General features: G+C 40.3%; 5 protein-coding genes across 5 annotated transcripts; 3 read left to right on the forward strand and 2 right to left on the reverse strand.

The window, feature by feature from the left end:
• Positions 1-747: 747 nt before the first annotated feature.
• LOC306735330 (UDP-glucuronosyltransferase 2C1-like) lies at positions 748-2,340 on the reverse strand (the record flags this gene model as incomplete). Its single annotated transcript, XM_079216791.1, has 1 exon — positions 748-2,340. One exon carries the CDS (start codon positions 2,338-2,340, stop codon positions 748-750), a length of 1,593 nt encoding a protein of 530 aa, XP_079072917.1.
• Positions 2,341-4,739: 2,399 nt separating this feature from the next.
• On the reverse strand, positions 4,740-10,897 carry chrna5 (cholinergic receptor, nicotinic, alpha 5; the record flags this gene model as incomplete). The annotated part of the gene is made up of 7 exons (XM_079217603.1): positions 4,740-5,038; positions 5,275-5,970; positions 6,048-6,225; positions 6,487-6,596; positions 7,922-7,966; positions 8,205-8,356; positions 10,807-10,897. 7 exons carry the CDS (start codon positions 10,895-10,897, stop codon positions 4,880-4,882), a joined length of 1,431 nt encoding a protein of 476 aa, XP_079073729.1. The 3' UTR covers positions 4,740-4,879.
• A 3,509-nt stretch (positions 10,898-14,406) lies between these two features.
• LOC306735309 (UDP-glucuronosyltransferase 2C1-like) lies at positions 14,407-16,584 on the forward strand (the record flags this gene model as incomplete). Its single annotated transcript, XM_079216771.1, has 1 exon — positions 14,407-16,584. The coding sequence occupies one exon, from the start codon at positions 14,407-14,409 to the stop codon at positions 15,988-15,990; it is 1,584 nt and encodes a 527-aa protein (XP_079072897.1). The 3' UTR covers positions 15,991-16,584.
• A 3,637-nt stretch (positions 16,585-20,221) lies between these two features.
• LOC306735308 (UDP-glucuronosyltransferase 2A2-like) lies at positions 20,222-22,211 on the forward strand (the record flags this gene model as incomplete). Its single annotated transcript, XM_079216770.1, has 1 exon — positions 20,222-22,211. The coding sequence occupies one exon, from the start codon at positions 20,222-20,224 to the stop codon at positions 21,815-21,817; it is 1,596 nt and encodes a 531-aa protein (XP_079072896.1). The 3' UTR covers positions 21,818-22,211.
• A 926-nt stretch (positions 22,212-23,137) lies between these two features.
• LOC306735311 (UDP-glucuronosyltransferase 2B15-like) lies at positions 23,138-24,703 on the forward strand (the record flags this gene model as incomplete). Its single annotated transcript, XM_079216773.1, has 1 exon — positions 23,138-24,703. One exon carries the CDS (start codon positions 23,138-23,140, stop codon positions 24,701-24,703), a length of 1,566 nt encoding a protein of 521 aa, XP_079072899.1.
• Positions 24,704-26,996: the final 2,293 nt, after the last annotated feature.

The following is a 26,996-nucleotide window of genomic DNA, read 5'->3' on the forward strand; positions in this document are numbered from 1 at the left end:
CATTAATGGGAGGTACATCTCCTCCCAGTGGTTGCAGCAGGGACTACAATCCAGTATGACATCGGATGAATGAACTACAATTCCCAGTCAGCAGGGCAGCCAGGCCTAAGGCTGCTGCCCAGATGAAAGGGATGAGCCTGATTACCCTGCAGAGAGCTGTGAGGAAGAACTAAGGACAGGAGTAGAGGAGAAGAAGGAGAGATTTGATATTACGTTAAAGAACCAAGGAACCAGGAGTAAACTGCAGGATTTATGTTTTGTTTTGTGTAACGACCTTTGGTTAGATTTAAGTTGACCTTTTTGCTAAGAAGCATCTAAATACAGACCTTTGAGTTAAAAAACTCACTGCTTGTCGTCTCAATCTGTGCAGCCACGCCTCACCCCACGATCCTGAACTTTTAATCAGCATTTCTATGTACTTGCTGTGCCTGAAAACCTTAATCTGGACAATGTCACATTTGTTTTCACCCTGGCCTCCTTGGAAGGGGTTCTCATTGTTACACACAGACAAGCATGTATCCTGCATGGAAAAGCAAGAAACTAATACATGTTATTCAGTGAAGGCTTACATTATGCAACACAACCATAATTCCCCTCCTCAAGGAGGACTATTCATAGTGGACAAGGGGATACCTGTTTTTAGGTTAACCCTAACCCTGGAATTAATTTATGCTCAGTTTATCAAAAATTCCAAAATATGATAATGTAAAAACAAATTTAAAGAGTAGGACACAATTCAGTTTCTTGTCATTTTTTATTGTTTTTTCTTTTCAAGCATTTCTCAAGACACACACATCTAAATACCACAAGAGGGAGAAAAGCAACTGCTGCAACAGTAGCCAAAAAGGACATAACCACATCAACAGAGTGGTAGGAGTACCAGGGCATTCTGTAGGCCTCTGCTTTCAGGTGAGCTGCACCTTTGTGTCTCATGACAAACTCTATCCAGAAGAGGGCGCTCTCCAGTGGCTTCATTGGCTGATCTCTGTGCAGCCTGGAGAGCCTCTGCATGTTCATCCTGTAGGATGGCTCAGTCAGGACTTCCTGTATGGCCTTCAGGAAGTTGTTGTCTTTGTCCATGGTGGCTAATGTAATAATCTTAGCCGCGCCTCTCTCTTGCAGACGCAGCAGGTTATCGTTTTGGTCGAAAAACACAGGCAGACCCACAATTGGTACTCCGTGATAAATAGCTTCTTGAACTCCGTTTGTTCCTCCATGAGCCACAAACAGTTTTACCTTGGGATGTCCTAAAAGGTCATTCTGTGGCATCCAGTCTACTATCAGAGTGTTGTTGCCCAGAGTGGCTGGTCTCCCTCCTTTATGCCTCCAGATGACTTTCTGCGGTAATTTAGCAAAAGTTGCCGCAATCTCATTTGTTATTTCAGCAGGAAGCTCACTCACAAAAGTCCCCAGAGACATGATGATGACTCCATGCTCTCCAGAGCTCTGCACAAACTCCTCCAAGTGTTCAGGAAGAGGTTTTGCTGGTTTACACTGGAACCCTCCAATATAGATTACATTAGGCATGGTGGGACGAGGGAACTCAAACACAAAGTCCACTCTCATGAGCCACAGGTCTGCTCCATGTAATAAATCAATATATCTGACCTCTGGGCCAAAGAACTGGTCACAAACAGCTTGATACTGTGGACGGATAAAAAATCCGTCCTGAAATTGCCAAATAACAGAGAAAAGGTGATTTTTAACTCTTTGAATGAAAGTCATTTTGTCTGACAATCCTGAGCCGGTCAACGGGATATAAGATAAAGGAGAAGGCGCAATTGCCATATGTCCCTCTCCGCTAGTTATCCACCGCACATTATAGACCAGAGGCAGCTTAAGAGCATGAGACAACATTATGCCTGCACCCCATGCCGGATCTGTTAGGACCAGGTCATACTTTCTGCCTTTTAAAGTATCCATTAAGTCTTTATCTTCAAACATGTTAGTAGCCATTTTACACATTATTCTATGCACGTTAAACATCGCAGTAAACATCTCAGCCTGCAAAGTTGCAAAGCTCCAAACTGAGCTCTCCCCCCTTTCTATGGCAATGATCTTTTTCAGAATCGGGTTGATGAAGTCCTGATTAAAGGCTTCAGTGACAGGAACTGTGATTGCCTTGTAGTGCGGAGAGTCATCCTTTATGTACCAGCTTTCATTGGTTCGTACCACATCGACAGAGTGTCCTCGAGAGTGGAGAGCTTTGATCATAATGTCCATGTTCACCCAGTGGCTTCCCTCTAAAGGAACAATCAAAACATTTCCTCCATGACAAAATCTCCATGACAAGAACACAATAAAAAACAGAAGAGAAGCTGCATATTTGTGAGAGAGCATCTTTGACCTGAAGGGAGAAAATAGATAACATATCATTAATAATCCCTCTGGTCAAGAAATCTGGCTAAAAACGCCATAAAATACAATTAAATAAAGTATTTTTTACATTAAAGTTGTCCACCAACAAAGGAAAATGACATACAATATCTGTAACATACCTGTTTCACATGAAGTAGCTCCGAGCATGCATGTGCATAGATGTTGGTGTGAGTACCACTGAATACTTAACCATAACTTCCCGGGCAGCTTACATAAATGGACTATGGACTTTTTTAGAGGGGCTCAGAAATGAACAACAATGTGGCCTCTTTGTTGAAGCGGTGGGCAAATATGTATTAGAGCTACTTATTTACCCACTGTGACAAAGGCCACACCACTCGGACTATTCCCCTCTCAGAGTGGGATGTTCCATCTTATCAGTTTAGTTCACGAAGGCCACAAGAGCGTTCCAGGTAGTTAGGTCAAAACCGGTGTTACTTCCTTTATTTGACTGCTGTCAGTCTGTAGTCTTGGTGTCCTACCTGTGGGTTGTATAACTAAATGTCCTGATAGTTAATTGCCGCTAACTTTAGCTGTCACCATTGTGGCCTCATGGTTCCACCTGCATAGCGGTGCATGTCATGTTGTTCTTTATGATGCTTGGGTTTAATGGTTTTTCTTTTGTTTATTCTTCCTATTTCAGAAACCACACACAGATACTTACAAATACCAACTAAAATGTATTTCTGTACATCCTGTCAAGCCTGTCTGCAATAAAGTGAGTGGTGAAGTCGGGAACATCTTTCTTGTACTCCCTGTGTGAATTCTATTCTGAATTGATCTTATTCTGAGTAGCATTCCCCCCCCTCAGTGTTTCATATTTATAGTCAATAACATGCTCTTCTTAGAGGAGGCTTTTCAAAGGTATGCTCATACAAAACTAAGACCTAAAGCCTGTAATTCTTTGAGAGAGAGAGCCCAGCAGCCAATGATACTGACATACCAAAAGCAGTGCCTAACAGCAGCTGTCATATAAGTTGGTTTTATTCAGAGTTTTCTGGAGGATCTCCTCTTCCTTTTGTGTGTCTGATTGTATTACTGATTGTATTACTACAATGACCAAAGTGTTCGTGCTGGTGGTGCTATTTTTTTTCTCTCTTTTTTTCGGCTGTAATGTAAAGACACGGCCACATGGAGGCAGTGCAGGCTCAACCAATGGCTAAGCTCCTCAGCTGCTGGGGAACAGAGAGTCTTCCTAGTGCTTAGAGGGAGTCTTGTAGTGAACCTTAAGCCCTTTATTACAAATCTCCATAATACATCATGTGAGGTATCTGCATGAAACATCAATCAAATAACAAGACAGATTTTGAGTTGTTATAAGACCCATTATACCACATTTGATGGAGCTAGGTTTTGTGCTAAGCTACTGTAGGCTAAAAACATCCAGGACCCACAGTGCCTCTGCACTGATCTGTTGCTATGGAGCGAATCACTGTCTCCATAAAGAATGTGGGATTTGTCCTCAGGCTGAAAGGAAGGGCTGCCAGAGACACTCAAGTCTGGGCAAGAAAGTCCACCTTTCCTTCCCACGCATAGTCAAGCATAATGAACAAACCATGAGTGTCCCTAAAGAGGAATGTCTTACCTGCATGACTGCTCGAAATTATGATTATAGATTGTGTTCATGTAGCTGTGGTCTTCTGAATGTACACAGGAAAATGAATTGAGGGGTGTAGGATTTTTTTAAGGAATGTGTGGTTATATTCTCTTGTTCTTTATCACATAACGCTAACAACCTTGTTCCCATTTGTGAAATTAGAGTTACAGAAAAGCAAAGTTGAACCATCGTCATTACTTGAATCATGCCAATGATTATCTCATTGCCTTAGTGGTCATCTTTCCAAATGGTATGAAGATACAGAGTGGTATTTTAACTGAGAATTGAGGTATTCTCCAATCTATTGTGTATCTGTCAATCTTGTTAGCGAGCTACCATATAATAAGGTGTCTTGAAATTATTTGAATTGAATTGAACTGAATCGATACATAAATATGTTGTCTCCTGCAACAAACGCCATTAGTGGGACATTTATCCAAAATGATCCTGTGAGGACATTTTGTACCTATGAACCTCTATCAGACCCACATATACATCTCCCTTCCTTATGACACCAGCAAGTATAGTGAATTGAATGCATTGAAATGCATACTGATATGTGAGATGGGGACAAAAAAAATGGGACATGGAAGATTTTTTGTATCATAATATATCAATTCATCTTTTCATTTATCTTTTAACTCAGAAATACAGAATTTAAAATCTATCTGAAACAAACAAACAAAAAACATCTCTCTGTGAGATACACTCAGCAAATGAGGCCCCAAATCTGCAGCTTGATCTCTGGCACAAATGTGGTTTGCAGAATTATTGTGGATACGCAGAGCAAGACACTATCTTGAGTGGTAATCACAATATCTCAGTCTTTCAACTTTCAAATAAGACCCATAACGAGCTTTTAATGTGCTTTGCCTCCATTTGTGGTTTGTTGAACTGTGGTTCTTAGAGAGTACTTCCAGCATGGTTAGGGACGATGATGCTAGCCCATTTGTAAATAACAGGGATGAAGAGGAGAGCAGTGCCCAGGGTTGACACCAGGAGGAAGGCCCAAAGAAACATTCGATCCAGGACTTGGGCTACATATTTCCAGTCTTGAACCACCTGGAACAAAAAATAAGCAGATGTCAGTCTCTAGGCCATAGTTAAAAGCCATATTTTAACAATCTATGTGAATGAGTAACATACATTATTCAATCGTGCAAGATTTATTAAAGCCTTTGTCATGATTTGTTTTGTTCTATATTAGTGAAAGCATCGGGCCAAAATGAGTGTTAGTATTGTGACCATTTCTATTATTACCTATGGAGTTACAAATACACAACATCCAATTTACTCACCGCTCTGACCTCATTTTCTTTAACCAGATGCATGGCTATGTAGCGAATAGAATCCAAAGCTGCTTGTAGGTTATGTCTGGTGTAGAGTAGAGATGTCACTTCAGGTGCTGAGTCCTTCATCTTGCCCTGTCCAGCTGCTCCTCCTGTTCGGGCTACTCCCGCTGTGGCGTAACGATCAGCATGGCTGCGCATGCACAGCAGCTTAGGCAATCGATGCAGGAAGATCCTCCTCACCCAGGGTGCCATGTCGTTATGTGTAGAAGAGGAGCGATGGTGGATGTTGATGGCAAAGACGGTGATGATGATGGAAAGTGTGACGAAGATCATAGTGAAGACCAGGTACTCCCCTATGAGAGGGATCGCCTTCGAAGAGGAAGGAATGATCTCCTCAATGACCAGGAGGAAAACTGTGAGAGACACCAGGACTGAGGTGCATAGAGAGATCTTCTCGCCACCATTGGAAGGCAGATAGAAAACAAGGATGGTGAGGAAGGACAGGCCAATGCAGGGGATGATGAGGAAGAGGGTGTAGAAAAGAGGCAACCTGCGGATGATGAAGAAGTAGGTGATGGTGGGATAGGTAGAGCTGCTGTCTGTCCTCAGACCACGGCTACCTGTGGCCTTCACTATCTCCCATTCACCGTTGTCAAAATAGTCCTTCTTGTCCACATGGAAGTCCTCCAAAATTATGTCCACCTGTTAAACACAGAGTTAAATCTCATGTCAACCACTGGTCATGACTCACGCTAATGTACTATGGAGAGGAGACTCACCTGAGAGCCATCATATGTCCAGGAGCCAAACTTCATTGAACAGTTTTGGAGGTCAAAAGGAAAGAAGGTGACATCAATGGTGCAGGCTGACTTGTAGTTGGCTGGTGGTGTCCATAATATGGTTCCATCGTACTTAACAACTGCCTTGGTGACAGTACCCTCAAAACGCCCATCTGAACTGTTGAAAAATATATAATGTCTTCATCTAAAAGATTCACTGATAGCTAGACTTATTTAGAACTTCTACTTCATGCATAGCTGAAAGTTTATTTTATGTACTGTACTTTCTCAACTTTTTCTCAAAAATTGTTTTTGGTCCTTTTAAAATACTTACAAGCCTTTTCATGATAGAGTGCTGTCAGGGAATAAGTATGGTCATGACTATTGTGTACATTTTGGAATATAATCGAAATTTCCTTCCATATATAATGGCACATACTTATCATACAGTACAACGTCAGGGAGCCAGATCCTGTCAGAAGGGACTCGGATAGTTGTGATGCCCAGATAGTCATCAGGGTTCCATCTGAGTTTCCGGTCAAGCCACTCCTACTTAAGAAGGAAAAATGTAGTAAAAACTCATCAAAGGGGCTTTAAAGTTAAGGTTTGACATTTTGGCAAGTACACTTATCCGTTGTATTGCCATGGGCAAAATGATCATTTTGATGACAATCATCTGTCCGTCGCTAAGAAGCAACAGCCAGCAGCCGGCTATCTTAACTTAGCAGGGGGGTTACGGGGGAGGGGGAGGACAGCAAACCTGGCTCCTTGATAACAAAACCTGCCCACCAGCAACTCTGACGATAACTAATCAACACGTTGTATCTCATTTGTTTAATCCATGTAAAACCCAAGTGTAAAAATGACGGTTTACAATGTCTTAATTAGTTAGCTTCAGACGTAGACTGTACACCATGGATGTAATCTCTGTGATGTAACCCACAGGTTTCTAAAGAGCCTTTGTTAAGCTCAAAGTGGATCGCCATTTTGGCAGTAACAACACAGAATAATTTCCTCTAATCCAAAAATGGACAAAGAGTTGGATATGGCTAACCTAAACTTACAATTAGCGTATGAGCAGGGCTAGCAGTTTACCTCTGTTTCCAGTCTTTGTGCTAAGCTAAATTAACCAGCTGCTGGCGCTAGTTTCATATTTACTGGACAGACTTTTCTGCAAGAAAGCCAATATGCGTGTTTTCTTTTTTTTAACATAAAACCTATTATTAGTTATGCTTGCAAACAACATTTTGCCCAACTCTAGGCCACAAGGAAGGGTAAATGGTAAGTAAAGATAGAAACATAACTATCAAATCTATTTGATTTGGCTTAGATATGCTACATGGTAAGTACCTTGTGAAAGCATAATCTGGAGGGTAATATGTATGATAATAGCCAAAGAAAGGAGATACTATGACTAAATCTGACATGCTTCATGCAAATGATATGTTTGATAGATAGACATCCGTACTGGGTCCTTTGCCCTTGCATCACCCTTTTTGCATGATGCAATCTATCAATGTGAAAGGGAGCAACTGACCCCAACGGCAAAGCCTGGTCCGTGGGGATAACTCAAAAGATGCATGACAGACAAGACATCCGAGACCATGAATAAGGCTGACAGGGGGCAGACAGGCACAGCCTGTGGAGGCAGGTGCGTGGGCACAGGGCCAAAAGGACTCATATAAATGAGGATTTGTCAGTGAAATGCCACCAGACCAGATTAAAAAAGGGTGACTGGTTGTCTCTAAATGCCATGTAATCCCAGAGTATGTTTTAGAATAAAGTAAACACTGAGTCATAACCTGACAACTTTACCTGCATGTTTACTGATGACGGTGAAATGTAATGTTTAGGTTATGTGTAGCTCTACTTGCCTGTTTCATCCACACATTAGTTGTCATTCGCTGATTTTTCTCATCCTGCGGTGAAAAGACAAAAGTTAAAATTTGTATTTAAAAAGTAGACAAGTTGAAACTATTTGAATATGATTATAACTCTCTCAACCATACTGTTCACTGAACATGGGCTGTGGTTAAACCCTCAGTGACACACACACACACACACACACACACACACACACACACACACACACACACACACACACACACACACACACACACACATCAATAACAATATCGATTGTCTTTTTTTCCTCACCACATCAACTAACTGGGAGATGGCAAGTCCAAACTTCACACGGATTGTCTGGTTTAGGTATTCCACTGGACGGACCCATTTCTGGTAGTTTGCAAAGAGGTATTTGAACAGCTTGTCCTCTGCTTTTGCAAAGGAGGAGAGTTTTGGAACCCCTAAAAAATATGAAATAAATAAAAGTTTAAATAGAAAAATTACAGATGTATACTTACTTCCTTCGAGATTTTTTTATGTTTTTAGCTAATACAACAGCAGTTTTGATTTATACAGCAGTAATATACTTGACGATTATTCCCTTTCCAGCTCTGTTTCAAGCATTGCTCTCATACAGCACTGCATTCACCTCTCTGACCTGACTACAGTGTTTATGTCATCTACAGTTTCTGGATATGACCTCCACAGTGAGGCTTTGGTTTCAAGAGTTAGAGAAACTAAAGCTTTGACCCAAACACACACTGAATAGACAATGTTCTTAAGAGTCCTGAATGAGAGAGAAACCCCACTTCCTATTTAGAGCATGTCCTTCACTACAGTAAGAAACAGATATCATATGCATCAGTGATTGTAAATAATGTATGCACTCTCAAGTCAAGATGCATGGTTTTTATTTATTACAAATCACTGCTTACCAATGCATCATGGGAGATTAAGCATATGTAATGACTTTACTACTGTTGTGTTTGAATTCAGTATAAGCTTCTTTTGCCTGCTTTAAAAAATTACAAAAACTGCATTTTTCCATCCATGCATGCATAAAAGCAAACATGACATGTAGTTATGACATTATGTGCAGTTACAAGATGAGGATAACTGTCCTGTTTTATATAACACGGAATTAATCACAGTCAAACTGGTGCATTGTTTTGCTGAAGCAGAGCTCCTCGGCTGTGTCGAAAATATTGATCACATTTTGAATTACAGACCATTTATATTCATCCTGCTCTTTAAATCATTCACCATCATGGTTATATACTCAATTTATGGATGGGGAATGTGGCTGGAAATCTACCAGAAGGCTGACCACAAATGTATGGTTGTGTCACCCTCTCAGTGTGTGTGGATCAATAAAGACAAGGCCGCAACACCCTCAATCAATGACTGTGTGATAAGCAAATTCATCATCTGTTGACCCTCTCCTCCACAATCACCAGCATCCACTGAACAGCATGCTGCAAATTCTGCTGGATTCTACATTACTCTGTTTTAGTGTATGATGGAAGGAAAGTATAGAGTCAGAAATGAACTAATACACAAATATAATGTATGTGTAAAAAATGTACTCAGATGCACCTCATGCTGAGTAAAATTCTTATCTAATGATTACTCATTTTCAAGGAGACCCAAATCAATGCTGTCTGACAGGTGCAGCGGGCATGATGATAAAAACTAAATCAATATAAATTAAACATGAATAATATGATGTGTGGTGTGCTACCATGCAGATGGTGAGGATTACAGTGAGATCAAACGAAGATAACACCGGCCAAATATGCAAAACATCAATAACTGAAAGACAAAAAGAGAAACCAATAGATTGGATAGCAGAAGGCAAATGAATCCAAAAAGGCCATACACATACAAACATATGCATAAACATACTGTCTACATGTATACACGTACACTCTACAGTTGATACATGCACATGCACAAATATACACACGCTGTCATGGCAACAGCGGTTCCTGTCTCTTCCCTCTTCTCCTGTACATACGGTTGATCTCTGTGTTGTGCATCCTGTATTAACCTCTCTCATCCTTCCTCGCCAGCTGTTCCTCACCTGCCCCCAAGCTGTCATTACAGAGTTTACTGCCCCAGCTCATCACCTGACCCGGTCATCTGTCTAGCTGGGCTGGATTCACCTCAGGATGTAAAGATGAAAGGACAGCTATCTGTTGCCTCGTTAATTAAGTTGAATGTTCCTGTTCTGATTACCATTTGTCTGCTCTTTGACGACCACATGCAAGCCTCACAAGAATTGCATTTTCCGGAAGGGCCCAGAAATTAAGCCAACACATGCACACAGTGTTTTACTCTCACATGAACAACTCAGCCATTACACAACTATCCCTAGTTGTCCTATGATGTGAATGCTCCCAAGTCGTAACCATTTGTATTTCCCATCCATCCAACATGACCTTTAACTACTGTTGAAAGTTCCTGGTTTCCTGCGTTGTTTATTCTGCATGTAGCAAATACAAATTAATCTTATTAGTAAATCCTAACAATATCAGCTGGAGGATGTTATCTAAAATGTATAAGGAGACAAATAATTGATTCCCATTTTTATTTATTGGGTTTCTGTCTTTTAGTTATGAGAAATGGTCTAAATGAGCTCAAGTATGACAGCGTCCGTGCAGCAAAAATGAAACTACCAGAACAACAGTAAAATGTGGTGTTATTAGGTAAGTAGACGCGCTGACATTTTTTGTTTTACTGGGCAGGCTCTCTTCACTCCTCTCTAACCATCTGCCAATCTTCCCTCTCCGACTCTACATATCCACTAGAGTCCAACTTATATTTGACGACTAGGCCATCTGTCACACTGAGGCTATTACATTCTACCACGGTGATTTGATGAGGCATTCCCAGTCCTTGGGAAACTCACGCAGCGAGTGGCACAGGTGGCAGCAGCACAGCAATGGCAGCAGCAGCAGCAGTGCGAGAGAGGTGGCTGCCCCTCCTGCTCTCAGCATCATATCAGAGGTGGCACTGGATCCACACAGCCGGTCCCTCGGGCAGCACAGAGCTGGAAAATAAATATTAAAAACAGGGGTTATGAATGAAAATGTTTAGCTTTTGTGTACAATAGGAAAACATGTGAGCTATTAAGAGAACGGCTGTAATTATTACGCCTTGGGTTAAGGGTTCAAATCCCAAGGCAGCCACCACTGGTCCTCTCTGGTATGCTATGCAATCACAGGTACTGATGCCAGTGAATCAGCTGTGTAAGCTAAACATCCTGATTTCGTTCATACTAAAGGACCAACAGCATTCATCACACCTCTACTCGGACCCTCTCCGAGGTAATTGTTACATTTTACACAGTAAGCATGTAAATGCTGGAGACATACCTGCTTTGAGTGTCTTCCATCAACACACAATCCAGATCGGCAGCAGAAGTGGAGGCGGTGGGAGTCTGGACGACAGTGCTGCTCTAGCGCTCCTCCATTCCATGCAGGTTCTTTCTCTCGCCTCATACAGATGCTGCTTCTCTCCCTGCTGCCTCCAATTGTGGACAGGCAACACATCCTCCTCCTCCTCTACATACATAGAGCCCGCCCTCTTCCCGCCCCTTCTCCTAGCACTCGCGTGGTCACTCATCACAGACGGGGATGGTCGCCCCCTCCACGAAGCAGCCTCACTGCCGCTCCACAGCAGCATCAGGGCATAGCATGTGCAGCGCTGCCACTGAGATGCTGCTTGTGATGTGATGCTACATTTTGTACCTCTATCAGTTCCTCTCAGTCTGTATGTGCTTCCATGGCGACAGCATATTGTGGGACCCAGAGATGCTGTCTGGGATGTGGGAAAAAAAGAAATATCCATCTTGTGTTGTAAAATCAATTTGCAACATCATATTTAGTTTTTATTATGATTATGATTTAGCTTGTAAACAATATGTTCAGATACTGACCTTTGGATTTGTGTATTTTCTATGAATTTTTCTCTTTGATTTCATCTTTAAGGGACAGTTCAACCCAAAATGATTAAAAAAATACAGCTTTTTTCTCTCATCTGTAGTATTATTTATAAATCTAAATTGTTGAGATGTAAGTTGCCTTGTTTTGGAGGAATCGGTCTTAGATATGTCTTTTCTCTAATATAATGGGACTATGGCACTTGGCTGGTGGTGCTCAAAGGGCTGTCACAACATGGTCTGTGTTATCTTGAGTAACACGGTTATAAAATTGAATTGCATATGCAGAATAATTAGCTTAAAAGCCTTGAAGACAATTTGTTCCCAAAGCAACTTTTCGATCTGGTGAGTGAAAAAGTTGCAGAGGCTGTGTGTAATACCAATCTTGTTGCATCTATATGACAAGCTGCCTTGGCTCTGATTGGGGTTCAGACATACTGTAGGTTCAGATGAAATCTGTAGCCTCTTTGCTTCCGAGGTTTTTTCTCTTGCAAGATTGCATGTGACTCACAGCCATCTGGAGACAGGGGCCTATACACAAAAATACCCTAACTGCTTGTCCTATCTTACCTTATTGTCAAAGATATAGGAAAATAATATATGTCTATTATAGAGGCAAATCCTAAAGTCCTGGCTGTGTTCTATCCTATCTCAGATCAGATTTGTTGTCCCTTAAATACAGTTGGGAAAACATTTTCTGTAATAAAAAAAATCAAAACGTCATCTCAAAATGAGATACAATCAGACTTCAAGTTTCGGGTGTTTCTGTAAACAGCCCCCAGAGCGTCGCCGCCTCTTAGCGTGCGTGATTGGTGGATATGTGTGTCACTTTCTAAAAAAAGAAAAAACTAACCAATGGACACTCGGGAAATCACCAAGAACCCGCCCATCAGCTCTGCTTAGTCGACCACAGGATGAAATCGGTGTACGGACATATTTCCGAATCTCCCAGCTGTTTTTGCAAAGCAGTAACGAGGATAACGCTGCTTCAGTGCCTGTTTTCTTATGAAGAAAGGTAAGAAAGGTTCAGATCCGTCTTAAGATGGGTAAGAAGATTTATTGTATGTGTCTCGTAATCCAGTGGAAGAAAGGAGAAATGGAGGCTTTCAATAAACTAAGTCACCTCATTTATGAAGGTTCGAGACTTTACTGGGTCAAGGTAAGTTTTCACAAGATATTTTTAGTTATTTAAGAAAAGAGAGAGAGAGAGAGAGAATTATAGTAAATGGCCACGTAGCTTTCTAATTTTATAAGTCTATCTGATAATGAAAAGATTAATTGTGATCTTCGGTATTATAATTTGTGCCGTAGTTCCTGGTGTACTGATCTTATTAATCAGTAACGTCCTTATCATGGTGATTCCAAGCACATTGCTGACAGTTCTTACCTTTCCCTCACTCATTCCTTCTAGTTTAACGTGCATGCACTGGACAAAGCAAGTTCCCTACTGTGACGTTTCCTGTGTGGAGGAACAATACCGAGCACAGTAAGTAGGCCTGCAGGCGGCCCTGTGAAGAATGTATGACCGTGTATGCAAGTTTACTCTACGTTAATGGTGAAAAGAGATTCACAAATCCAGCTGCAGTTTGTAATCTTGCTTTAATGCTTTTTTTGCGAAAAGTATTGATTTTTTTAAATATAAAAATAAGCTTTAAATCTCGATCTAATTTACTTGTCTGCACAGTAGATCTAAGCAGCAGAAACGCAACAACAAAAAGAAAGAAGCAAATTGTGCAGGTGAGATTTAAAAAGAACAGTCTGGGCTTGTAGGAGCTGATAAAAATAAAAAAAGGAAAGTGATGAAGGTGTACAGTATCAAATAAATCATTAAAGTAAGACATAATAGTCCTATTACGATAATCCTTTCCTGCAGCATGGACAGCGTCACAAGTGTTTAAGGTGCACTGTGTAGGATGTGGCAGCATCTAGTGAGGCTGCAGATTGCAACCAACTGCAACGTATCCTGTGTTTCAAGCGTGGAGAAGAGAACTAAGGTGAAAGTGCAAAAGAGACTGGCCCTATCTAGACCTAATGTTTGGGCTACCGTAGCATGTCGGGCCTGCTCTGTGAAGGACACCTGCTCCATATCAATGGCCAAAGTGCAAAACTTTCTATCTGCAAAATGAAAAGTGAGGAAAAATCTTCTATCTGCACTATCTGTATTTTTCATTATTTTGTATTATGTATCGGGTATCCTTAACAAATAATATTTTTTAGTGTTCAGTATTTAGTGTTTTTTTTCAGATGGGAGGTTTGGTTTTTCGGCCATTGATATGAAGATATAAGACGATCATTGTACGGTGAAAAACACACAACGATACCTATTTTTAGGTGATTATAAGCTGAAGAAAACATTCTTCTTATTATTGTTTTTATATTCCATTAGTGCTTGATCACTCTAAATGTGAGGTACTTTCCCTTTTAAGATAATCCTGTTTCCTGCAGCATGGATAGCATCACAAGTGTTGGTTTATTTGTTTTTAAGTAAGTTTGAAGTGAATACATTAATGAGATTTTTTTCTCCCAACCATGGTTAATTGATTGTCCATTTTTTTTTTTTATTTTCAGATGAGGCTGCTCTATTGTTGCAGTGTTTTACTGCTGCTCATCCTCTTTCCCAGAGCCTGTGAAGGTGGCAACATCTTGGTGCTTCCCATAGAAGGGAGCCACTGGATAAACATGGATATTCTACTTCAAGCTTTGCACTCGAGAGGACACAATATAACTATTGTTCGTTCCAGCAAAAGCTGGTACATCAAGGATAGCTCCTCTCATTACAATACCTATACAGTTCAGGTGGAGAGGATGATTGATCAGGAGTTAATTAAAGAAATGATATCCAGCATCATTGAACATGAACGAGGGGCCCTTCCTTTCATGAATTTTCTCCACCTGACTGTAGGAATGTTTGGCATGTTTGTTAATGCTCATAGAACTGTGGGTGAATTTGTATCGGCAATGCTAGATGACCGAGAGTTGATGAGAACCATACAAGATGGCAAGTTTGACATGGTGCTTACTGACCCGTGCTGGGGTCATGGAGCCATTTTGGCCAAATATTTAAACCTTCCTTTGGTTTATAATGTTCGGTGGCTGATAGCTGGAGAGGGTCATCTTGTTGTTGCTCCTTCACCTTTATCATACATTCCTATAACAGGATCTGGAAACACTGATAAAATGGCGTTTTTTCAGAGAGTTAAGAACAACATTCTTCATATAATAACTCAAACACAACAACAGCTGGTGATTAAGCTAACATACCAGCAAATATGTGACAAATATCTTGGGCCAGAATATGACTATAACCAGTTAGTGCTTGATGCAGATATTTGGCTGATGAGAGTGGACTTTGTGTTTGAGTTCCCTCGTCCCACCATGCCTAATGTAATCTATATGGGAGGGTTCCAGTGTAAACCAGCAAAACCTCTTCCTGAACACTTGGAGGAGTTTGTGCAGAGCTCTGGAGAGCATGGAGTCATCATCATGTCTCTGGGGACTTTTGTGAGTGATCTTCCTGTTGAAATAACAAATGAGATTGCTGCAGCTTTTGCTAAATTACCGCAGAAAGTCATCTGGAGGCATAAAGGAGGGAGACCAGCCACTCTGGGCAACAATACTTTGATAGTAGACTGGATGCCACAGAATGACCTTTTAGGACATCCCAAGATGAAACTGTTTGTGGCTCATGGAGGAACAAACGGAGTTCAAGAAGCTATTTATCACGGAGTCCCAGTTGTGGGTCTGCCTGTGTTTTTCGATCAATATGACAACCTGCTGCGTCTGCAAGAGAGAGGCGCGGCTAAGCTTTTAACAATTAAAACCGTGGACAAAGACAACAACTTCCTGAAGGCCATACAGGAAGTCCTGACTGAGCCGTCCTACAGGATGAACATGCAGAGGCTCTCCAGGCTGCACAGAGATCAGCCAATGAAGCCACTGGAGAGCGCCCTCTTCTGGATTGAGTTTGTCATGAGACACAAAGGTGCAGCTCACCTGAAAGCAGAGGCCTACAGAATGCCCTGGTACTCCTACCACTCTGTTGATGTGTTTTTGTTCCTGGCTGGAGCTGGGCTGCTCGTGCTTCTAACTATTTTCATTTTCCTCAGGTGTTTATACACTGCAATGTGTAAATATAAAGTGAAACGTGACTAATAATACACATATATACATTTTCTGTCTGTAAATATATTTTGGGATTTACATAATCTCTTATGTAAATTATTTTTTTGACTGCCCATTTATGCAGCATTTTAACAGTAATGGCATTTTTTTTGATTATTTTAACTTGCGTGATCATATTTTAGTGAAGTATGTGCACAAACTAAATGGATGTTAACCTTTTTCATAATGAACACTACAAGAAAAATACTAAGAAATAATGTAAATTTAATTTAATTTTATATTGTTATATTGCTGTTTAGCAAATCCGACTCCATGTTCACTAAACTACGTAGTTATGTTGGGACGGCAGGTGCATGTTAATGCCGTCGGCCTGCAGCGTTGAAACTACAGTGTTTTGGAGATGGACTACAAAGAAACACATTTGAAATACTTTGTTCGTGTGTTCTTACAGTGTTGCGTCATGCAGACGACATGAACAACCCGGTTCAAAGTATTACTTTATTAGCGAGGTTGGAATAGAAATTAAAGAAAAATATAAAAGTGAAACAAGGTTTTTTTCACAGAGTAAAAGCAACTAAACTGCCTCATTGTTCAGTTTTAAACATGCTGAATTAAATACGTTCTCCCACTAACAATGTCTCATATCCCTTTTGTGTTGTTGTGGTTTATATGCAGATTGTCATCTAATCATAAGAATATGCAGACAACACTTTGTGAAACACAACACAACTCAGTGTGACCTAGAAGGGTTGACTTGATAGTATTTTAGTGTTATGTGACAAAATAGTTGATTCAAAAGATGATAATCAAAAGCATGACTCAAGAGCTGGTGCAGTTTAACATGTTCATCAAAGCTTCTGTAGCTGAAGTCAAATAAAATAATGAGGGCTGAGACTGCAGTACAACACCAGAGAGAGAATATCAAATACGTCAGTTTGATCCCTTTCCAGCATTTTTCAGCAACAGCGATGTCATGTTTGTAGATTGCCAGCAGGTTTAACAGATTATTGAAAGTATTTCCAAGTTATAGCAACGGTTATTTACATGATCTGCGTTTATCGGTCATGATCGTTTGTTCTCTTGAATGGCCAAATGGTGCATCATTCTCTCCTTCCCTTTTGTAAAGGCAGGTCCAGTGTTTCCTATGCTAAATGAGCTAAGTAAGGAAGCATTGAAGCTCCTTTCCTTTGCATTTAGAGAATTCAACCAGCACTTATAATGGAGGCCACTTCCCTCAGTTAGGAACCTTCCTAAGTAAAAAGGACTATTCGACCGCAGCCAAAGAAAAACAGAAGTTGAGTTAAAACCACCGTATCTATGTTGTCCGTGCTTAGTGTTGCTAAATGCAGCTCTATGAAAAACTAGTCACTGAAGAGATTTGACAGGCTTGCTCAAGTCGATTCATCCTGGAATATGTTTTCTGACTCATTCATTATTTAATTTTTATTCTGTGACGTGAGCCATTTTGAGTTTCACACCTCCAACCACCAGGTGGTGCATCTTTCTTTAGACATAACTGATGTTGGTGTAAGGAGGTCATTGCAATCAGCTTCAGGCGTTGCTGCTTTGTGTTGTGAGATAATTATTCAGTAGTTCATGCTCCTGCTACAGCCTTTGTTTATGCCCAAGTTTGTGGTTTGTACTTTTCGTTAAAGCGAAGCATTTGAGAATACTGGATCAACGAATGGTGAGCTGTAAAGAACAATGCAATGCATCTATTTGTTTCTTTTCCAACTGGATATGTATTGGAAGCACATGTGCTGAAGTCTCACAGCAGCAGCCTCTAAGTGTCTTTTTAAGGGTAAAACGTTTTTTCATAATAGTACATGTGACTTCAGGGCTGCGCAGTGGTGTGTAGTGGCTAGCACTGTCACCTCACTGCAAGAGGGGCACGGGTTCGATCCCCAATCCCCCGTGGCAGCGTGGGTTCCCTCCAGGTTCTCCGGCTTCATCCCACAATCCAAAGACATGCAGCTTCGGTTAATTGGAGGCTCTGAACATGAATAGTTGTCTGTCTCTTTATGTGCCCTGAGATAGACTGGCTTCTTCTTCAGAGTGAGAAGAAGCCAGTGAGCCCAATGTCAGCCGGCTCCAGTCTCCACGCGACCCTGAATAGGATAAGAGGTTCGGATAATGGAATGCAGTGTTTGTCTTTCTTTAATAAACATGTTTCCCAAGAGGTGGCGTCTCAACCTTGAGGCCTTAGACTGAAGATTCAGCTGAGTGACTTCTATTAATCTTTATTAGTTTTACAGCTTGTTAATGTTGTCTTGCAAATTCAGATTATTTCACTTATATGTCTAATGTCAGTTAGACATTTTGTTTGCCTCGTTACAGTATAATGAGTGAATGTATCTTAAGGATACAATAATTCAATGTTATTTGGCTCAGCAGAACTGTTTTCAGGGGCGAGACCAAACAAATCAATCAGGAAGTGGTTTATCAGTCTCATGGGTGTGTATACAGCCCTTCAGTCCTGCCCTTTACAGTATGAAGCAGAAGTTTAGCAAAGCCAAGAAGGTTTCAATGTAAGTCTACCATTTATAGATTTGTTTCTTGCCGTAAGATTTGTATATATGTTGTTATATGGAGTAAAACTGCTATACTGAAACAATGTAAATATCTAAGGCCTGTTTCATAGCTTTTGAAAGATAACGGTAATAATAATTAAAAAAAAGAGGTGCATACATTTGATAATTAAATGATGTGCATCATAAGATGTGTGGAAGAAATGTGTTGTACCTTTCTGTAACACTGCTAAGGAAGGGAGTTAGATATACTATATAATGCAAGTTAGTATCATGCATTACACATTGAAGTACTGGCATTCAACAACACACTGCTGAGAGAAGGGTCTTGTTTCCCCCACACCCCCAAATATCACACTTTATGTCTCTAAAATGTTGTTAAACTGCTCAATCAGTTAGTGTGCCATCCACATTATACTGTATGTGTTGCTCATAACAAATACACTGTTATTTACAGGTGCAGTGCGTAAAATATGGCCTTGTGGAATTTTAGTTTAAAACGTGAGGAAAAATGAACGAACAGGTCCTGGAGATGGATCTTCAGTTCTGGATCAGAAAATGTTCTATTACTGCCGTTTCACAGCGCTCCCCCAGCCCGCTGTCGACGCCATATGTGAAGATCACAAGATAGCAGCGTTATTTTTACAGGCTGTCAGAGTTTAAGCAGTATGGTCTAATTGTGCGTATTCTTGCCCTGCTGCTAGTAGTTAGTCTGTTTCTATTTGTATAACCAATGACGGTACATTTGGATTCAGTAGTAGAGGTAAAATGCTGGCCCTATTTGTTTGGAGCATGTGGCAAAATCTTACATCTTTTTTAAGGGGTGCAAATCTTGCAGCAAAAATAAACCAACATGTTTTTCTACTTTCTTCATCTTGTATTTTAAGACATCACGAGCTGTAACACACAAGGCCACTGCATGGTGCCCCGACTGCATATGCAGTAACACTTTCCTGCAGCACTGCAGCACAGGCTTATTGCTTCATGATGACTACTAAGCCTTCCTAGCAAGGGACACGAATATTTTGCAACTGTTGTGTGGGTGGGACAAAATAAACCAGGAAGTCTTTTATAGCCACACTAGTGCGACGTACAGCTCTTCACTGGTCTGCTTTGTTTTGTTTGGGTCTTAACTATCTGGCGAGAGACTTTCTTTACAAGAGTGCTGGTAATGTTTTCTCTGTAATCTTGACATTTAAAGATTTTGGTTCACGAAAAAAAGAGTAAGTGATCTTTGTCGTGAAGGTTGCAGTCACCTTTTCAGTACAGAGAGGAGACATTTGTTTCTAGCTTTTGACAGCTAATGTTATTGAATCAAGTCAATTGTTAGACATTTAATCAATAGCTGCATGGGATTTGTTACACAGGGATTATGTGTTTGATAGATAGAAGCTCTCGTAATATTTTTTTCAGAATGAACAGTTCCGGTTGTAAAAGCACTTCTGCTCGGGGAGATTAGGTTCAACACAAAATACATGCGGGGCACTTGGCACCAAACAGTAGTATTTCCTGAGGGAGGCGGCATGTGCTACATCCACGTGAGGGCTGTCACAAATGGCAGCATCCACTCAAATAGAGAGACCATTGAAAGGAGCATCACTGTAACTCTTTTGTCGGCATTCTTGTACATCATCTGCCTTTTTGTGCACACATTTCCTGGAATACTTAAGTAGCCGCTTTTGCTTTTTTTCTGTTCTTGTATTTCAGACGGCACAGTTTGAGAAGATTTCAAGATGTTTTTGTCTCTGGCTTCCATCATCTCTCTTTTGGCTGTCATTATTCGAGCTGCACACGGTGGGAAAGTTCTGGTATTTCCACATGACGGCAGCCACTGGGTGAACATGAGGATTCTTGTTGAGGAGCTGCATTCAAGGGGGCACACCGTGACTGTTATCCGAGCTGCAGACAGCTGGTACATCAGTGAAACATCTCCACATTACAACACTGTCACAGTGGATATTGCCGGTGGTGGAAATGAGGATTTCTTCCGTCTCTTTGTCTCTGAAGTTATTAAGATTAAACGAAGCAAGGCGTCAGCGTGGGCTCGTTTTACTTTAGACATGGAGTTAAAGGACAAGTTCTTTGAATTGCACAAGAAAGTCTGTGAAGTGGTTACGTACATATTTGAAAATAAAGAGTTGATAAAGTCCTTTCAAGATGCCAAGTATGACGCGGTTTTGACGGATCCTGCTAACGGAGGAGGAGTAATGCTGGCTCACTATCTCGGACTGCCGTTAATGTTTAATGCTCGATGGACTGTTCATGGTGAAGCCCATTTTGCTATTGCACCCTCCCCCCTTTCCTACGTCCCTCTGCCACCTTCAGAATTATCAAATCAAATGACTTTCTTTGAGAGGGTGAAAAACGTAGTTTTTTACACAATGAGGATGCATCTGTACAAGCAGATAGTTGGCCCACATTATTCTGCATTGTCCAGGCGCTACTTTGGTCCAGATGTAGACTACTTCTCCCTGTTTCAAGCAGCAGACCTGTGGCTGATGAGAGTGGACTTTGTGTTTGAGTTCCCTCGTCCCACCATGCCTAATGTTGTCTATATGGGAGGGTTCCAGTGTAAACCAGCAAAACCTCTTCCTGAACACTTGGAGGAGTTTATGCAGAGCTCTGGAGAGCACGGAGTCATCGTCATGTCTCTGGGGACTTTGATTGGAGAGCTGCCCCATGACCTAGCTGACGAGATTGCTGCAGCTTTTGCTAAATTGCCGCAGAAAGTCATCTGGCGGTATAAAGGTGACAGACCAGCCACTCTGGGCAACAACACTTTACTAGTCGACTGGATGCCGCAGAATGACCTCCTGGGACATACACAGATGAAATTATTTGTAAGTCATGGAGGAACAAATGGAATATATGAGGCCATTTATCATGGAGTTCCAATTGTAGGCATTCCCATTGTGTTTGATCAAGCCGACAACCTCTCCAGACTGAGAGCAAAGGGCGTTGCAGAGGTTATGGATGTTTCTGAATTGGACAGAAAAACATTTCAGAAGGCCGTACAGGAAGTCCTGACTGAGCCGTCCTACAGGATGAACATGCAGAGGCTCTCCAGGCTGCACAGAGATCAGCCAATGAAGCCGCTGGATCACGCCATCTTCTGGATGGAGTTCGTCATGAGACACAAAGGTGCAGCTCACCTGAGAACGGAGTCCTACAGAATGCCCTGGTACTCCTACCACTCAGTTGATGTGATGCTCTTCTTACTAGCAATTGCGTTAGTTGTTTTGTTATTTGTTGCTGGGTTAGTATGGTCATGCTTTAAATTGTGTTGTAAAAGCAAAGTGAAATCGGAAAAAACTGTAAAGAAGGAATGATCATTTTCACATCTAATATTCTGCTATGTGACAGCCAATCTAGCTGTGATCAGTTGAATATTGAAAGGAATAGAGGTTTTACCTGAAATGTTACTCAATGTTGTCTAGAAAAAAATGTGAAAAGTGACATGAAATGCAACAGTTTTGACAGGCAACGTGCAAGATCAAAGTCTGTGTGAATACTAGTCATTTTTGTTTATGTATGTAACCAACAGTGTAACATTTACTTTTCTGAGAACCAATAGCGAATGCAAAGTACCATTAGACTAGTAAAGTGATTTCTTCTATACTCTATTTTGATGTGTACTACATTATGCTAAAATCCCATTGTTAAAGGAAGGATTCTGAAAATAACATTTGACATTGTGAATAAAACATGGACTGTAAAGTTAAATGCACTTATATTTCTTTATTTTTTTCCTGAACCAGCATAGGATTTTCCCAAAGAAAGGTAAAGCTCTAGGTTTGTTGAATAGGTGTAATAAAAAATAAAAGGTTGATGCCTTTGACAGCCAGCAGGTAATGTTGTTTATCCATTTACATTATTCTGCCAGCCTGTTAAAGTAAAATACCAGCTACTTTAAAATATGACATTTTTCAGAAGAAAAAAGACCTGAGTGTTGAAGGCCACATGCCACAACTAGCTGGTTACATAATCACAGCATTTTGTTGAGTTATGGAATTGCAATTAAACAATATAAACTGACTTTTTTTTCTCACAATCTTAACCTTTTACATGACTAAACAGTTGACATATAGGAACATAATCGTGTTGTTTTCAAAGTTATTTACTTTTTTAATAATTTGTCTTGCTACTGCTCTTTGCGAAAGAGTTGCACACCTGGGAAGGCTTTTACTCCATTTTGGACTTCCTTATCACCTGTGCATTTTAGAACATAACATTGCTGTACCAAAGTCCTGCCCGGGCCGGAGCCTAGAAGCACCAGCTGCTGTCTTGAAAAGGAAAATATTGAACGAAACACATTGGAAGCCAAAAAGGTAATAATTGTTTAATATTTTGCTAATATGAATGAATGATAGCTATTTATTTTAACTACTGTGTTTTTCCAAAAGTGAATTTGTAACTGACTTGCAACAGTTCAGTTTTCTGTGATGAAGCTAAATACAAAAGGCTAGTCGTACTGCAAAATTATTAAAAGCAAAAACAATGCTTACAATTTATAACATTTTTGAAAGATGAAGAAATTTATATTGACACTGAAGTAAACCTCATTCGGTGTATGTAATGCATTCTAGTGGTTTGATAAACATGATGCATTTGCTAAGAAGCAATATGCTTCCTTCCTAACTTTAGACAAAATGCATCCTCCCTGGGTCTGGATCACTCTCTGCTTGCTCTGTCCACCTGTGATTTATGGTGGCAAGGTTCTTGTTTTTCCATTGGACGGAAGCCACTGGGTGAACATGAAAGTCATCATTGAGGAACTACATTCAAGGGGCCACCAGGTTTCTGTTGTGCGATCGACAGACAGTTGGTACATCAAGGAAACCTCCCCATTCTATACTCCAATCACGGTCGACGCAGAGTCTGGATTTGGTGAAGACTTTGCAACGACTTTTGTGGCCCAGTTGCTGGCAATCCAGAGGGAAGGGAAGTATGCCTGGACACGTTTTAAACTGGAAATGGAACAAACACAAAAGGCCTCTGAGCTGCATGAGAAAACATGCAAAATGCTTGAGTTGCTTTTTGAAAACGTAGAACTTATACATTCACTGAGGGATGCCAAGTATGACCTCGTCCTTACAGACCCTGCTCTACCAGGGGGTGTTATACTTGCCCACTACCTCAGGTTGCCTCTTGTTTTTAATGTCAGATGGACTAGTCAAGGTGAAGGCCATTTTTCATTTCCTCTGTCTTATGTTCCAATGACGGGGACCGAGCTTTCAGATAAAATGAGCTTTCTTGAGCGACTTCTGAATGCTATTGTATTTGGCTTCAACGAATATCAAATTGCACAGTATGTTTTACCAAATTATGTCAGCTTAATTGACAAATACTTAGGTCCAGAGAAAGACTTCATATCCCTGTTTCAAGCAGCAGACCTTTGGCTCATGAGAGTGGACTTTGTGTTTGAATTCCCTCGTCCCACCATGCCTAATGTTATCTATATGGGAGGGTTCCAGTGTAAACCTGCAAAACCTCTTCCTGAACACTTGGAGGAGTTTGTGCAGAGCTCTGGGGAGCACAGAGTCATCATAATGTCTCTGGGGACTTTGATTGGAGAGCTTCCCCATGACCTAGCTGATGAGATTGCTGCAGCTTTTGCTAAATTACCCCAGAAAGTAATTTGGAGGTATAAAGGTGACAGACCAGCCACTCTGGGCAACAACACTTTGATAGTAGACTGGATGCCACAGAACGACCTTTTAGGACATCCCAAGGTAAAACTATTTGTGGCTCATGGAGGAACAAATGGTGTTCAAGAGGCGATCTACCATGGTGCTCCTATCGTAGGACTTCCATTGATTTTTGATCAGCGTGATAATCTGTTTAGAATTGAAGTAAGAGGAGCAGGGAAAATAATTGATTTTTTTAGGATGAATAAGGACATCTTTTTTCAGGCTATTCAAGAAGTCTTGACTGAGCCATCCTACAGGATCAACATGCAGAGGCTCGCCAGGCTGCACAGAGATCAGCCAATGAAGCCGCTGGAGACCGCCATCTTCTGGATAGAGTATATCATGAGACACAAAGGTACAGCTCACCTGAGATCAGAGGCCTACAGAATGCCCTGGTACTCTTACCACTCAGTTGATGTGATGCTCCTCTTAGGTGGAGCTGTGCTGTTAATCCTAGGCATTTTTGCTACATTGATAAGGTGTTTATGCTACATGTGTCTGAGAGGAAAAAGTAAATTTGATTAAAACAAAATAACAATTGCAATGAAAATGATTTCAATATGTAAACATTAAAGTATTGGCTGAGCTATTTGTACTGTGATTAAATGTGAAAAACATGGGGGAAATAACATTTCTAATTAGTTGAAGAAAAGTCTGATTCTAGTAAAAATGACAGAGCTAAAATCAAGAAAAAACATAGATGTTTAAAGCACATATTCCTAGACAAACCCTGATAAACAAACATGTCATACTTTTAGCATGCAAATTTTTTTTGCAGGTTGCCAACATTATTTTACAAAATAGCTAGTCAAGGTTTTGCATCATAGATTTAATACTCTTTGGATGTGCAGTGCCTTCATATCTGTAACGGTAAAATATGTATAACCACATTATGTATAACTATGTGTCCTTATGTAAACCCAAAACGTACGTGTTATTTACTAATAAAACGGCTCCTGGCAACTAAGCTATCCAACTGCTGACTAGCTTCGTATTTAATGTACAGACATGATATCTAAAAAAAGTAAATACGCGTATTTCCCAAAAACATCAAACTATTCTTTTAAAACTAATAAGTCACTGCACTGAAATATGGGATGAACACAGGCACAATATTGATTACATATTCACTGGTGACACAGAAAAAATAGAAACACTGTTTTCAATAATGTCTATATTTATGGCAACTTCATGGGGCAGCATCATTGACCATTCAAGGCCTATGTCAAATCTGTATAGGGGAAAATACAGTTTAAGCAATACTTCTTGACAACAGTTGTGAAAAGTCATAGTCTGAGTATTTACAAAGTGTCCTTGCCAGCAGAGCAGAAGGGGTGGGCGCTGTATGTCCCCTCATGATGTCTTGGTCCAGAGGGAGCTTATAAAAACCCAGTGACCTCGGCTACATCTGCATCCTCCTCATCTTGTTTACAGCTTTCTCTGATTGCATACAGTATGAGACCCACACAGATGAACATGAGGAGGACTATGCCTATAACCTGTAGTACAAAAGAGTAGAACAACACTTTGTTTAGAAAACATCCACAGAAGTGGTGTATTTTTGTTTAACAAAGTGTATTAACAGAGCTATATTAATAGTTTCCAAAAGATAATAGCATTACATTATGTATATATATATATATATATATATATATATATATATATATATATATATATATATATATATATATATATATATATATATATACACACAAACATATTATTTAAAATGCATACTTGGAGGGGGAGGTGTTTTCCCTCCAATCATCCTACATGATCAGAGGTGTCAAAAGTATTCACATTCATTACTCAAGTAGAAGTATAGATAATAGGTTTTAAAAATACTTCTGTAAAAGTTGAAGTATCAACTCAAGCTTTTTAGTATAAAAGTAAAAGTAATGTAAGGGGAATCTCAGGGGACTCTTAAGCCGCATCTCAGGGGCCTATAGTGCACTACCCCACCTCCTCCCAAAGCAATCATTTTTATAAAGGCCATAATGACTATAATGTTTTAAAATGTTATGTTGAAAAATGTGGGATGCACTAGGCTACCCGTTTCAGCTGCATATATGCCCATTTAAAATGATCACATTTTATTACAATGCAAATACATTAAAGTACCATATGTGTACTACTGAGCATTAACATGTGTTTCATGGAGCGGAAGACATGATAACTAGTTGCCTATAAGTATTGTAATAGTGCAAAATAGGCGGCGGCGGCGGCGCCTCCGACACAAACACTTAAAGCTGGGGTTCTCAAACTTTTTCTGTAAATAACATAATTGTGTGACTCATCTGTGCTTTTATAAATAACAGAATAAAGAAAAGTAAATCAGATTGCCCCATCAGACAATGTTTTGTGTAAGTTATATCTGTGCAAAAAATAACTCATATTTAGTTACTACTAAATAGCTCATTGTGGAAAACAATAAGTTTTTAATTTGTTTTGCCAAACAAAACAGAATGAGTGCAGATGTGTGAGCCATCACGTTGTATCAGTATTAGTGGCTGCAGTGAACTGCTTTCCTCTACACATATGTTATAAACAGGGTTATAGATGTGATACAGCCTCTCTCAATTCATGCTCAATATTGAGCTTAGATCTGTTTTTTTTTTATTTTGAGAAACGCAACAGCAAGAAAAGACGAGCTCACGGAGCTCATGGCGTCGCGTCAAATCGCGCATGCGCAAGCATAACCTGTTAATGGCGTACCGTAACCATTTACCCGAAAGTACAGATATTGGTCCATGTATTTATTCATGACTTCGTTTTATATCCGTGTACTTTGTACTTTTGTAATATGTGAAGCCAGCAG

This window comes from Taurulus bubalis (genome assembly GCF_910589615.1).
Source record: "Taurulus bubalis genome assembly, chromosome: 4".
Taxonomy (NCBI): Eukaryota; Metazoa; Chordata; class Actinopteri; order Perciformes; family Cottidae; genus Taurulus; species Taurulus bubalis.